This window comes from Vipera berus (assembly GCF_964194415.1).
Source record: "Vipera berus genome assembly, chromosome: 3".
NCBI lineage: Eukaryota > Metazoa > Chordata > Lepidosauria > Squamata > Viperidae > Vipera > Vipera berus.
The window spans coordinates 120,934,436-120,949,809 of NC_138204.1; the positions used below are offsets into that span (position 1 = coordinate 120,934,436).

A 15,374-nucleotide genomic window follows, 5' to 3' on the forward strand; every position below is an offset into this window, starting at 1 on the left:
GAAGTCAAACTCAGCCACTTATTTCCTGAATTAGAGATCTTATGCAGCACTTAAGATCTGAAAGGGGGGGGGAGTTGTGCAGCATGTGGTAATATAAATATAACACTTGCCTGGACGTCCTTAAACCAAATGCATGTTTGCCCGTAGATGCTTTAAGATGCAGCAGGTAAGTGCTCATGTGACTTTACATGTCATTGCAGTGCTTTATATAGTACTATGTATCAATGCTGCAGGTAATCAATAGTGAATGAACACAGTCCTCATTTGTCCAAATTATTAACACAACCTGCTAGAATGATATTTTTTAAAAAAATTCAGCAGCATAGTGATTGAAATAGAAGTCAAGCAGGAAGCTCATTTAATATTCTTAAACCACTGCTCTTTCAATATTAATCGCTCCTGTAGGCCCAAACTAATCTGCAGATTGGCAACAACATCAGATGGTGTGTGAGTTATAAATTTACATACAGAATAGGGTATGCACTGGTTGCATTATTTCCATTTTAGGAAAGATCATATTTCTTCACTAATTTTCATTAGATTTCTAGAACTCACGTAAAAAAGTAGTATTTAGGATTATGAGTAGTACCTACTCATGTTTCTAAAGCTAAATATTCTTGTTATTAATTTATTACAACTGCCCACTCAGAGTCCATGTGATTGTTATTAATAATGCAAATACTCAAGTAATTAAGTAATGTCCCCCCTCCCAATTTGTATTCGTATTACAATAGGAAAAAGCATATAAAACTGATTTAATAAATAATTGAAATATGCTGGGTTTGCATAATCCAAATATATTTTTTCTTTGAAAAAATGATTGCAGAATTCAAGCATAGAATACACAGGGGTATGGCTATCTTGGCCAAATATTTAAGAAAAACATTATATGAATTTAAATAATATATAAAGAGAATTTTTCCATATTTTATTAACAGCTTTTACTTAAAATGCTTAAAAGATACTTCCAGATTATTCAACCCCATCTATTCACTATTTGTCCTGTACTCTTAAACTCATATTTGCACATCGCATCACATTTTGTTTATTCATGTTAAACATTCTAGTTTAATTTACTGTTGTAGAAAGTGATTTTATGTATCATACCAGATCGCAGATTTCACTTCACTTTTTTATTAATACACTTCATTTGATGTATACTGGATTATTTTGATCATTATAGAGGGTAGAACAAATTCTTTAAACAAACCCGTAAATCCTCTAAAATCTAAATCTATTCAGTGAAATATAGATTAATTTACCAATGTCCCTAGCTAGTATAAAGTATGGATCCTGCCGTTATGTTTTCAATACATTCTATTATTAATGGTTAAGATATAGTGTAGATTCAAACAGACGTACATTCAACCCTTAAATGCCCAAATCAGAATGCTAACATGCCATAAATTGTAAGAAAGATAATTTACTAACCTTTTGGGAGAGTCAAAAGTGGAGGGGGATTTTCTTGAGGAGCTCTGTCGGGTTCCTGGGGAGGTACAACCATGGCAAGTGCATGCATTGGTACACGTGGAACCTGTAAAATCAACTCAAGAGAAAACCAAGATGTCAATGTTAAATTGTAATCTATACATTATTCCAACATGTTTAGAACAATCTTAATCTGCCTTAAAGTTCTGTGTTTACTTGTATTATTCATGTAACTCTTTAGCTGTTAGACTAAAATCATTCCATCACTTCACTTCTGTCATAAAAGTTGTTCCATTTATGTTTGTATAAGCTATCTCTATATTTTTTCTCATTCATTATTTCTTATAACACAATGCCTAACATACTGTGAGAGAAATAGGGTTTTTAAAAGGAAATTGTGAAGTAGCATTAAAATGCTTTTTATGTTTCTATCAACTGGGGAGGGAGAGTACAAACAATCATTGTTATATAAAATGATAACTTAAATAAAATGAAGATGGCCATCACAATCCTAAATACAAAGTGAAGATTAAGTCAATATATTTTAGATTAAGTCAATATATTTTATTCCTGTTTGATTGCCAAAGCATGGATATGTCCAAATCTTTTATTTTAATATATGTATATATATAAAAAAATTTGGGGGAAAGGAGCATTGACTATTTGAAAGTTCATTATAGTGAAACTGGATTCTATATATTCATAAAAAGTCTTATGGGTGCATAAAATAGCATATAGATTTTGTCTGTTCAATCCAGTCTGCTAAACTGAACTGTGCTAAATTGGGATTTATGATTTAATACATATATAATGTATTTTTTTGTATTCCATTTGCATTTTTATATTTACATACCTATTCTACTTTTGCTTCTGTGTTGGCCTATAGTTAAAATACAGATTTTAAAGAAAATATGCAGATGCATATACAGTACCCTGGCTCAAATTCTTTCCAGTCAACAGATATAAGAAATTGCAGGAAATATCCAGGAATTAACCGAGTTCAATTTATTTAATTGATTTTTTTTTAACTTAAATGTATACTTTTATTAATCTCAATCTGTAAAGGGGAAAAGCTGTTTTCAAGTGACAAAGTTAAAAACTGACCTGAGACTGATCCTGAGATGGTGGTGTAAGTTGTGTCATGTCTGTAGTTGGAACCGACAGAACATTATTTGGGTAATCCAATAAGTAGGAAACAACATTTGTGTGACCACCCTTGGCAGCTTCAATGAGCATAGTTGAGCCATCCTAAGATATAAATTTGAGAAGAAAATATAAAATAAGTAGTATTGAAGACTGTAGCATCAGGTTCTCAATATTATATTATCAAATCAGTGGTATAATTAAAATATTTTAGGATTCTTTACCTAGACAATTAATAATCTTTAATAAATTTAATAATAAACTGAGTTACTTGGAATACCTTAAGACGATGAGTGGGATCGGCACCATGAGCTAGTAGTAGCTCAACAACAGCAAGATGGCCGCCAGCGCATGCCAATGATACCACTGTATGATCGTTATTAGCTGTAGCCCGATTAACATTGGCACCTATGACAGAAGATACAATTAAATGAAAGTTCTAATTAATAATTAGTGCATGTAATCTCTAATTAGCATTCAGATTCAAAACTATTTTGTTTACAGGAAATCATTACTTAAGGAAGGAAGGAAGGAAGGAAGGAAGGAAGGAAGGAAGGAAGGAAGGAATTGATTTTGAAATAACATTTTAGTGGGAAAATTTTTGTTAGTTTTACATATGTCTTCTTCTTTGAATTTTTTTTTAAATAAATCACTTTCTGATTTTGGCACCTTAGTTGACCTAATTCAGTAAATTCCTCTGACTCTGACGTGTTTTCAGAGCTGTTTAGGAGAGAGCAAAGTTGTTGTATAATTACCAGATTAGAAATGGCTTCTTTCTAGGTTTAATCTAGGTGGGCATTTTGGAACAATTATTTCCAATTACAAAACTGTTAGATTTTCTCACTTATGGAAACTCCTGTAATAATATGCATTCAGCTAATCTATTGCCTTAGGGAAGTACTTTCTTTCAATTGCATACTACATTTATATACATTGATTGTAAGACTATGTGTTACTGATTTGTTAAGAGAAATACTAAGGAAGCGCAGTTTAATATAATCAAATAACATTCACAAAATAGCAAATTAAACTTATTTCAAATAAACACCAAAATGAGACAGTAACCTCATCTTTAAATATAATAAATAAAAATTTACAAACTTTAAATATGTTAAGCAATCCCTCAGTTCATATTGCTACTAACCTTTACTAATAAGAAATTGTACAGTGCATAGATGACCAGCTCTTGCAGCCTTCATTAATGGTGTCCTTCCACCTTCAGATTCATGTTCCTATGTTTTTTTTAAAAAAATGAAAAAGTATAACCAGACTAACAAACATTATTGCATCCCACTATGTGCTTAAAATATTTACTGTTTTAATCACTTAATTCTGCCATAGAAAGTCTCATTCTAAACAAAAGACTTAATTCAACACAATGGTGTATGTAAAAATTGGTTCATGACAGAACTTCTTTTCTAGGGAAAATTCCTAATTTTTCATTTTTCAAAAGACAAAAGGAAACTGTCTACTCTATCCAGGAGACATCTTTTAAATAGGACACTAATCTTAAAGCTAGGTTTGTGGAGAAGCAAATTTTAGAAGAAGGAAGAAAAGCTACAATTGGACAAATAATCCTTATTTATCTATTTTATGCCTCGAACCCAGTAAGACCAATAATAATCTGAGTCTTCTTGAAGTACATGTTGCATTCAGATTTCCTCAGCTGTCATCTCAATGTTTCATTTTGTTTCAAGTGTTTTCAAAGAAACTGACCTAGCAAAAACTTATTTCCAAGTATATATATATATATATATATATATATATATATATATATATATATATATATATATATATATATATATATATATATATATATATATATATATATATATATATATATATATATATATATATATATATATATATTCTTGTCCTGAGCCACTTGATGGTATCAAGTACAGAGAAGACTGCTATCTTGATTGAATCTTAACTATTGTTGAATCTACACTAACAAACAAAGTAACGTCAAGGGAAAGTGGATTTATCTATACATGGATAAGAGGTGGAACAAGACAGCACTTTAGTCAATAAAAGATGTGCTGTTCATTTTTTTATGCAAGGCATGAGAAAATGAAAAAAACACACCCTATAAATAGCACATGACTAAAGCAATACTATTCTGAAAATTGATGCAATGATTACAAAATGATAAAATATTTGGTGGAATATTGTGGGATAAATTAAGCCACAGCAAAATATAGGTTGCTAATCTATGGTTATATTACATTTGCTCTTCTAGATAACAATGTAATTTACACCACATCTATTCTGCAAAGAAATGTGAGCAACAGCAAGGAATTAAACTAACTGAAAATATTTTAAAGACATGTTAAAATCTTACTAAATCTGCACCAGCTTGAAGTAGAACATCTGCAACATCAGTATGTCCATTTTCACAGGCATAAGTCAAAGCTGTGTCTCCTGTTGCAGTTGTAGCATGGACATTAGCACCTGATGAAAATCAATAAACTGCTATGAGAATGTATTTAGGAACTATAAATAAAAAAATGCTTGGCAATATGTTTTCATCTAGAATGTACTAAAATGATTCAGATACACATAAGAAGTTCCACTTGGAAAAAAACCCCATTTGTCAGATTATAAAAACATTTTTAGGCTATCACTAATAGCAGACTGCATATTAAACATTACTAGTGAATGTTCTTGTAATGTATTATATATGTATGATTTCTCAATCCCACTAAGTATTACTGTAGAATAAAAATTACGAGAAAAACTTTGGAAACATTAAGCAGATACGAAAACAGAAATACTTTCCAGTGGTGATCTTTATAAACGCTATGATCTAATAAAAATATTTGTTGTTATACTGGAAAACCGCCAAGACCAAAGGAAAAGTTATTCAATATTAGTTTATCTAAGCACCCTTGTAACATTTTGTTCCAATTCATCCATTGTGTATTGCTTTTCTTGAAAAAGTATTCTTCACAAGTATTACTTGGATGAAAAGCTTTTATGGTGCTGTACCAGTTTACCTGGTTGAAAACAACTTGATTATACATAGAGGTAATCCTTGATTTACAATCACAATTTGGACTGGAATTTATTTCAAGTCATTGCAGTCATACAATTGAGTCATCAGTGACCATACACAATTTTACAACAATTTTTACCATGATCGTAAGTTGGGCTGTGAGATTGTAAGTCTAATCATGTGGTCGTAAGTGTGAATCCAGTTTAACCAATGGCATTTTTTTGCCAGAAACTGTCAAGAGTTGCAAATTGTGATCACATGACTGCAGGATGCTACAATGGATTATAAATACTAGCCAGGTGCCAAGTGCCCAAATTGTGACCACAGGATCATGGGAATGGGGTGACACTCTTAAGTTTTAATTTAAGGCCATAACTGACTTTTTTGTAGGCCATCGGTAAAGCATTGTTAAGTGAGTGTCCCTTTTGAATTCAAAGAGTCCTTTCCACAGAGCAGAACTTTTATTTGGCATTTTTAAATTGTAAGATTAAAGAAAAATAAAAACCTTAAGATGAAAATGTCCACAATCACTTAAATTTTCACCACTCCCCATCAATAGATCCTAATCCAACTCTTTAGTAGTTTTACTGTGCAATCCTGAAGTAATTTCAAGCCAAAAAAATTTATATACTGTTGTTGCTGCCACCAGTTGATTTAATCAAGCCCAAATTCTTACTTCCATAATAGGACAGCTACTATTTAATTTTACTGTTTTATCTGATTTGTGTGCTGCCCATCTCATGCCCTGTTATGGATATATGCCAGTAATAGTGCTAACCATAAAACTGAACCAGGCCTTAAAGTCATTGTTCCTTAAGACTTTGAATTGTACCTACAAACATACCTGCTGCTAGTAAGTATTTCACCAGCTCTAAGTGGCCCTCTTGTGCTGCTTCCATCAAAGGTGTAGAACAACCAAGTTCTATGTCAGCTCCTGCCTTAATGAGAAAATCAGCTACTTCTGAAAATCCTCCACAGCATGCCAAAGTTAGAGCTGTTTCCTGTGTCTCTTCTGTCTGTGCATTTATATTAGCACCTATGAAACAATAATAATTATATAATTATTAAAAATAATTAATAAAAACACTTGCATTCCATTTCTTTATTTCTTTAGCAGGGGCTATAAGTATTAATTAGGCTGTGTAGTTTGTCTATGTGTATAAAGTTTTAAACAAGGAGGTATACCAGAGAAGTTTTTAATCTTAAAGCAGCAGTCAGAGATATACTGCCAGAGACTGCTACCTCCTCCTGCTCCATTTTTCAGGTAGAAGGAGGGAAAGGGGCATGCAGAGATTATGAAGGGGGAACCTGGGTGGAGGTGGGTTGCTGCCTTTTGCTTGGTTCCACCCTCTCAATCGACTTGTGCAATAAGAGTGACCACTGATGCAATTTCCCCTTCCTTCTCCACCTCAGAGCTCACACTCATTAATCATAGCTAAAGGTCACTTTATAGGGAAATGGGAAACACAATTTTAATTTAAAAAAAACAAACAGATAAAGGACTTGTTGCCCTGTCGATGTTGAGGTGACTGCCCTTCATTTTTTAGTACCACAGTGGGCAAGGTGATTATAATATTTCTCTTTGGGACTACAACACAGATAACTTCAAATGGCAGGCCACATCCAGCCCACAAGCATCTCTCTATTTTAAATTGTTATCATCAACCTAGGGGCCAATTGCCTTACCATCCTTAAAAACTCAGTTACCAAAGCAAAGAACCCTCTAGAGACCCTTCTCTTTTGCTAACCCATAATTCCTTCAAACAGAACAGTGCATGCAGCACTGATCAGACATCCATTCAGTGTAAGGAAGGCACGAAAAGCAAGAATGGTATACACAATTTAATCAGAAGTGCGTAGGTTTCTGGTGCATTTCCATTTCAACTGAATGAGTTCCGATGTTCTTCCTTCTGTATTTACTTTTTCTAGCCCACATTTATATAGAAACTGTTGCCACACAAATGTCTTTGCCCTCATATCTGACTATCTCTTATCTCTGTGCAAAGTTAATTGCCATTTTAATTCAAGCTTTCGGATGGCACTGCGATAAGGTATTAGGCTTCAAACTACAAATAAAAAGTATTTGTAAGGACCCGCCTCAATCAGTACTCCCAAGAAAGCAGAACTCTTGAAACGGCATCATTTCAAAAGGAACTTTTATTGGAAGATGTTGACAGCAGGAATAGAAGGCAGGATCTGAGGGTTTCCCATGTGAATCAGTGTCCATAGTAACCCCACCCCAACTGTCCATCTGGACGGTTCAAACAGGCCAATCCACAGCTGTGAAAGCACCATGGGAACAGAATGATAAGGCGCCGCTTCCAAGGCTGTAGGGTGTCTGCACCATTTCTTCTGCGGCTGGAGATAAGGCAGATGACCAGAGGCACATTCCATTCTCACACCGTTAGAGAAACATCGAAGGGGACAGAGCAGGAAATAAAGCAAAGGAAATACACATCAGCGCCCCAAGCTTTCCCCTCCCTCCCCAGAGTATGGCAGAACCCCAAAAGGATGAGAAAACCCATGCCGATAGAAAGATAGGGTTCTGACATACTGCCCCCCTTAAAAAAATGAGAGATCCATAAATCAACAATAGGGAGAGAAAATCACAACTAGATCAGTCGGGTTTGTCGGGGTACTAGCAGTGGAACATTTTTAATAAGCTAGGGGCTCTGACATGTCATTTATGGACCCACTCATTTTGAGAAGAGGGAAGATTCTTCCAGGCTATCAGGTATTGGGTGGACCCATGATGTTTCCTGGAATCTAGGATTTCTCTGATATAAAAATGCTGTTCTCCCTCTACCATAATAGGTGGGGGAGGAAGAACCGCAGCTGGCCTTAGAGGTGAGTTCAACTCACGTTTAAGCAGGCTACAATTGAAGACCGGGTGAACTTCGTCTCAATGTTTTTGGAAGGTCTAATTCTATGGTTACCGGGTTGATGATTCTTTTTATGAGGAACGGTCCTATAAATTTTGGTCCCAGTTTCTTTGATGGCTGCAATGATTTTAAGTATTTTGTGGACAAGTATACTTTCTCTCCCACTTTAAATCGCTTAGGTTCAACCCGCTTATCTGCTTGCACTTTATATGCTTCCCTAATCTCGTCTAATGCTTTTCTCATTAGTGGCCATGTATTTTAAACTTGTGTGATCCACTCTTTAGGGAGGGGATGGTGGGTTTGTTGACTGGAAGTTCGGGCATTGGGTTGAAACCTTGTCCCGTTGCTGCTTGGAATGGGGTGTAGCCGGTGCTGGAGTGAATGGCATTGTTGTAAGATACTTCTGCGAAAGGAAGTAGATGGGTCCAATTTCTTGTTGATAATTAATAAAACATCTTAAGTAGTGTTCTAGTACTGGGTTCAAATGTTCTGTTCCATCATTTGCTTGCGGATGATGACTAGATGACAGGTCCTGGGCAGTCCCCAGGAGGTCCAAAAATGCCCTCCAAAACTCTGAAGTGAATTGCACCTCCCTGTCTGAGATTATGCATTGCGGAGCCCCATGTAATCGGTAGATATGTTGTACAAACATCTTGGCTAGAGCACAGAATGAAATGCATCTGATTAGAGAAAAGGTCAGTTACCACCCAAATGACCATGTTCCCTGCACTCTCTGGCAACTCCACTATAAAGTCCATGGAAATTTCCCGCCAAGATGCTGATGGACTTGCTACCACCTGTAATAGTCCCGGTATTCTGCCCTGTCTCCATTTTGTTACTGCACAGATGGGGCAGCTAGCCTCATAGCTTTCAATGTCTTTCTTTATGGACGGCCACCAAAATTGCCTCTTTACTATATGGAATGCTTTTACAAACTCAAAATGTCCAGCCATCTTTGAGTCGTGACATAGTTGCATAAACTTCAGTCTCTGGGCTTTGGGCACATATAGTTTTCCCACCTAAGGCAACCCATCATTCATCAAGCAGAAATTTTTGTGACTCAGGAACCATTCATCTGTTTCCACAGCCTGTCTAAACTCCAGGGGTTTTGGTTTCTTTGCTTGCAACCGTGTGGTTACTGGGGCCACTAATTTTTTAGATGGCATGAAGGAATCTACTACTTCTCTTTGGGACTGTTATACTGTGGCAACCTTGACAAAACGTCCACTAAGAAATTCTTTCCCCCAGGTAAGTATTTGATGGTGAAGTTGAATTGGTGGAAATGTTGAGACCACCTCGCTTGTTTTGGTGACAATTTTCTTGGGGTTTTTAAGGCTTCAAGGTTCTTGTGGTCAGTCTATACCTGGAAGGGGATATGAGGAGGGCCCAGCATACTGCATAGGCTTCCTTCTCCCACACTGCCCTCAGTTCCATCTCCGTGAGTTTTCTGGATGTATATGTACAAGGCTGCAGTTTGTACTCTTGGTATTCCTGAAGCAGGACTGCACCTACTGCTACATCGCTCGCATCTGTTTGTATGACAAAAGGCTTCTTTGTGTCTGGGTGTTTCAGGACAGGCTCAGCTGCGAAAAGTCTTTTCAGCTTTTCGAATGTGGCTTGACATTCCATGGTCCATTTTAGTGGTTGGCTAGGTTTTGGTTTTTCCTCCGCTCTCGTTTTTAGCAAATTTGTAATGGGAAGCGCAATCTGGGCAAAAAAGGGGATGAATTGACAGTAGAAATTAGCGAACCCCAGGAAACTTTATAATTGTTTCCTTGTGCGTGGCAGTGCCCATTCCAGCACTGCTGATTTTCTCTGGGTCCATTTCTATCCCATTATGAGTTATGCTGTATCCTAAATAGTTAATCTTTTCTTTATGGAATTCTCACTTTGACAGCTTGGCGTAGAGTCGAGCGACCTGCAATTTATTCAGCACCGCCCTGACTAGTTTTATATGCTCCTCGTCTTGGTGAAAATTAAGATGTCATCCAGGTAGACAAGGACCCCCTTGTAGAGATGTTCTTGAAGGACTTCATTAATCAGTTGCATGAAGACTGCTGGTGCTCCCTGTAGTTCAAACAGGAATACTCTAAACTGGAAGCAGCACATGGGGCCGTTAAATGCCGTCTTCCATTCGTCCCCTTTTTTTAATCCTAACCCGGTAATACGCCTCCCTTAGGTCGAATTTTGAGAATATTTTCCCCTTTGCCAGATGGGCCAGCATATCCTTCATTAATGGCAGAGGGTAGATATTGTTTTCGCTCACTGGGTTTAAGGACCTGTAATCCACGCAGAGGCAAAGAGACCAGTCTTTCTTCTCCTGGAATAAAAGTGGAGCCGCCATTTTCGGTTTTACCAGCTGTATGAATTTCTGCAGTTCTAGTGCAGGGGTGTCAAACTTCCGGCCTGCGGGTTAGACGCGTCAGCAGAAAACCATGCCCACCCCATTGCCGTCAATGGAGAAAAAGCTCTGATATGTCGCACGATGTCATGTGAGGTCACGGGTTTGACATGTCTGTTCTAGTTCCTTGGGTGTCATCAAATACATTTTTGGCTTAGGTAATTTGGCCCCTGGTAGGATTTCAATGGCGCAGTCTGTGGGCCGATTGGGGGAGGTAGTTCGTTGGATTGCTCTTCGCTGAACACCTCAGCTAGATCCCAATATTCCTCGGGTACTGCTTCCAACCCCCGATCCTTCACCACTACTACTACCTCTGGGGTCCCTTTTCTCTGTGTCTTTCTACCTCCTCCCTAGGTGGCAGGCTTTTGCTGTGGGAACCTCAACTTTCCGGTCCTCCAGTCCACCCTTGGGTTCCACTTCCTCAACCACGTCATCTGCAAGATTAGGGGCCATTCCATGCCGGGGTCACTATAAAAGTCATAGTCTCTGTGGATTCATCTTCCGAGTCACTGTCAGAGGATTCGGGTGGTTTTCCAGCTGGAGCCGGAGTTCCTTCCCGTGGGATTCCATAGGGTTGGATCTTGACGACCTCAGCACTCTTCATGGCGTCTCTTTGGGTCGCTGCGGAGTCTTCCCTCCACTGGCTCGATCAGGTTTTCGCAAGGGAGTTGAGCGGCATTCCGCAGCTCAGTGCCCCTTCATAATGCACTTGAAGCAAGCCGTTTGAGCGTGGCGTTGTGGGGGGTGGCCTCGCTGCACTTCATTTTCCAGAGAGGGAGCGTCTCCAGGTTTTCCCCAGAAATCACGCCTTCGGGCTTGGTAGATCTCAGCTTCTTCAGCTAGGATATACCAGTCATGGAGTCAGTCTAGATCTCCTCTAGGAATACAGGCATGGTATAGGTCGTTCAGCCCATCTTTGAAATGGCCTACTAGGACATTCTCCAGCCAGTTGAGTCGGCTTGCCAGGTCTCTAAACTTCTCCATATACTCGGCTACCGGGCAACGACCTTGCTTCACTGTTTTGATGCGTTCCCTAGCCTTCCAGTCGGCTAAAGGATCCTTGAACCTCCTCCTCAGAGCAGCTATGAAGTGGTTGAAGCTCCGCAGCTCAGGAGCGTCGGTGTTGTGTAGGGTCACCATCCACCTAGCGGCTGCTCCCTCCAGGGCCATGGTCACGATCCTCACCCATGCGTTGCCGCTGGGGATATCTCGGCCATATTCCTCCATGTAGTTCAGAAAACAGGCTAGGAAAATCCTCAGCTGTTGAAGCGTCCTGTCGTATTTCACTGCCAAGGGTGGGAATTTTTGGCCAGGATGGTGTGTTCTCCTCTGCCTGGCCCAGTGCCCGTCTCCCCTGGCTGGGATGGCTTGTGCTGGGGTGGCAGCCGCTGCCATGGCTTCCATAGCCTCTGACGTGCTGGTAGAGGGGCCTGGGTTTGCCAACTCGCTCTCCCAACACTCCTCTTCCACCATCCTCGCGGCTATCAAGCCCTGGCATGGGTCTTCCTCCTCCTCTTTTAGGGACTTAAAAGCTTCCACCATCAGGTTGATGGCTTGCTTGAGGAAGTGGTCAGATCAGGCTGTTCTCTCATCCTCCTCCTCGCTGAGGCTGAGTGACCTCTCCATCTCTCACTTCCACCCCAGCTGGCGACTGCCATACTTAAGGGTTACCTTCCTGGCTTTTGCCTCCCTCTCCAAAAAGGATAAGAAAACCCATGCCCATAGAAAGATAGGGTTGACAGTATTTATAAGTTAATATTATTGGTGGAAGTTTGAACAGCTTAGAAATTAAATCACAGTAACATTGCTGTCAGCTTGAATTTATCAGACTCATTGGTTAAGCTTAACTATAATTAACAGAATGAATCAATCTCAAATAACTGTCCGTGCAAATAGCTTATTCAGTTCTACCTGTATTCCAGTACTACTATACTACCTATAGTTGGATTCAGACTATGCATTAAGTTGTAATTTTACACTCACACACATACTAATGGCATTGGAAAATTTAGGAAGGAATATTATGTTCGCCACCTTAAGTTATTTGTAAATTGATAAAAGAAAATTTAAAAATATCATGCAAATTATATTTCAAGTGGAGCAAGTATCTTCCATACAGTATTAGCAACAAAAATATAGCTATATTTCTTCTTAAAAAACTGAAAATGAGATCCAGAAAAAATATTAACTATACCTGAGGTCATCTTCTCTTACCTTGTGCTAGTAATAGAGCCACCATCTCCTCATGACCTTCCCTTGCAGCTTCCATCAATGGCGTATACCCTTCATCATTAACTTCCTCAAGATTTGCTCCTCTTTCTATCAACAGAGCTGCTAATTCCACATGACCACCACAAGCAGCAAGTGTTAGTGGAGATTCAAATGAATCAGCAGGCATGTTCACTTGAGCACCACTGTCAAGCAATAGACGAGCTACTTCTACATGCCCATCCTATTAAAAAAAATTAAATGATGACATAAATAACCTTCCAAGGAACTGTTCTATATCATCTGAATGAAAAAAGACTATACTCAATCATAATTGCAAACACAATTTGTGAACTACTTCTCCAGTAAAACAGTAATGTATTTTTGCACGGGTCTTTAATGAAAATTTAAGACTTAGCAACAGAAACAAAACATTTTACTTCTTTTTTCCTATGACATTCTGCAATAACCTCCCTAACCTCCCTGCCTAGATGGCAACCTAGGCATTCACATTGTGCCAGAAATGTATCAGGAACTATTCCAAGAAGTAACATTTCTGGAAAACAAATAAAAACAAAACCAACCCTCCACAACAAACAAATCATATTTAGTTAATAATCATACATTTATTAATTTTTATGAGTAAAGACAAACACTATTGCATAATTTAAAAATATAGATCAATGTTTTTACGTTAACTATTTTAAAGAGTATTTAGAATTGTTTCATAAGCTAAATTTTCCATTTAAAAAAAGCCTCAAATACAGAAATACAATTTCTTCTATTTTTTCCATTCTCTCCCATCCCTGTGCTCCAGAAGCTATGACTATCCCTAAGGACAACCCGCCCCCCCAAATATAGATTTCTTCTGATGTAGCCAATATCTGGATCCCTTCATGCCACCTCATGGGCTTGGTATCCAGGAGATCAAAGTTTGAGGAGTGTTTTTCTTAAAGTAAAATTCTCTGATTTGTCCTTTGATGATATTGGACATTCTTCAACCCCATATCCCATCTATTGATTGGAAGGGAGAAAGGAGAACTTAAGTTTCATCTTTCATACAGTAAATGCTGGATTGCAGTTGTTACATTTATGCCGTTTCTTTTCATTCTCTTGGAACAGGAGATGTGTTCACAGCCTTGCAAGTAAGAACAATCCTATTCACTGTGCCTGAAAATCACTGTTTATAGTGTAAGTGACAGCCTGCATAAGCTTTTCATGCATATATCATTCTCAGAAAAATAGGAATAGCTTCATAGTGCTTTACAGCCTTCTCTGAGCAGTTTCAGAGTCAGCATACTGCCACCAACAATCTGGGTCCTCATTTTACCAACCTCGGAAGGATGGAAGGTTGAGTCAAACTCCTGACTGAGAGTTGAATTAGCCTGCAATACTGACTGCTAACCACTGCACCACCATGGCTCCAATACGAAAGATAATACATTTAAATCTAAACATATGTGATAAATGAACAATTCGGAAGAATTATCCTGCATAACATTTTTTCTGATCAGATCTTCTTGGGTGGGGGGCAGAGAGGAAGAGATAGAGAATAGATCCTCAACAAAATAAATTTGTTTCATTGGAGATTTACCATACAAGCCTCCATTAAAGCAGTGTGCATCTCATCTGTTTTGTGCTCTTGGTCAGCTCCTGCTTCAAGCAAAAAACGAACCATATCTAAGTGACCTTCAAAATGCAAAATAAAAAAAACAAATGAATCATTAGCTGTAGGATATAATGTCTTATAAACATTTTGTATGAATTTTGCTATTTTCTAATTTGAACCAAATCCTTGAAGATATTTTCCACAATGAATCCTGAAAAGTGCTTATCAGTAGTAGCATGATAGAGGCATTCTGTGTTATAAAACACGTTACATGAAATGATTTCCTAACTGCAGTCTTCCTAATGAATATTAAACTATTATTATTATTATTATTATTATTATTATTATTATTATTATTATTATTATTATTATTATTATTATTATTATTATTATTATTTATTGAACTTATATACCGCCCTTCTCTCGTAGGACCCAGGGCGGTTCACAAGGCAATTAACATTACAATACAAAAAGTTAATAACAATTAAAATATATTAAATTATCCTTGATTAGAAATCTAAACCCCCTATAACTCTGATTTAAAAAACCCAATTACAATAAGTTAAAATTAAAAATTCTCAGTCCTGGCCGGAAAGCTCAAAGAGCCAGGTCTTCAGGTCCCAGCGGAACGAACGAAAATCAGGGGCAGTCCTGAGCTCTACGGGTAACTGGTTCCAAAGAGCAGGCACACCCACAGAGAAGGCC

General features: G+C 37.8%; 1 protein-coding gene across 7 annotated transcripts in view; it reads right to left on the minus strand.

The window, feature by feature from the left end:
• LOC308666175 (ankyrin repeat and KH domain-containing protein 1-like) overlaps positions 1-15,374 on the minus strand; it is a 117,126-nt gene that overhangs the window by 67,378 nt on the left and 34,374 nt on the right. For 4 of the 7 annotated variants that reach the window (XM_081324771.1, XM_081324769.1, XM_081324770.1 and 1 more), the window contains exons 7-14: positions 14,655-14,749; positions 13,067-13,304; positions 6,414-6,605; positions 4,916-5,025; positions 3,716-3,803; positions 2,852-2,979; positions 2,533-2,676; positions 1,432-1,546 (exon numbers count right to left, since the gene is read on the minus strand). In XM_081324771.1, the coding sequence (XP_081180897.1) occupies positions 1,432-1,546; positions 2,533-2,676; positions 2,852-2,979; positions 3,716-3,803; positions 4,916-5,025; positions 6,414-6,605; positions 13,067-13,304; positions 14,655-14,749 (1,110 nt within the window). The remainder of the gene's footprint in view (positions 1-1,431; positions 1,547-2,532; positions 2,677-2,851; positions 2,980-3,715; positions 3,804-4,915; positions 5,026-6,413; positions 6,606-13,066; positions 13,305-14,654; positions 14,750-15,374) is intronic. The other 3 variants (XM_081324773.1, XM_081324768.1, XM_081324772.1) reach the window with 1 other exon arrangement.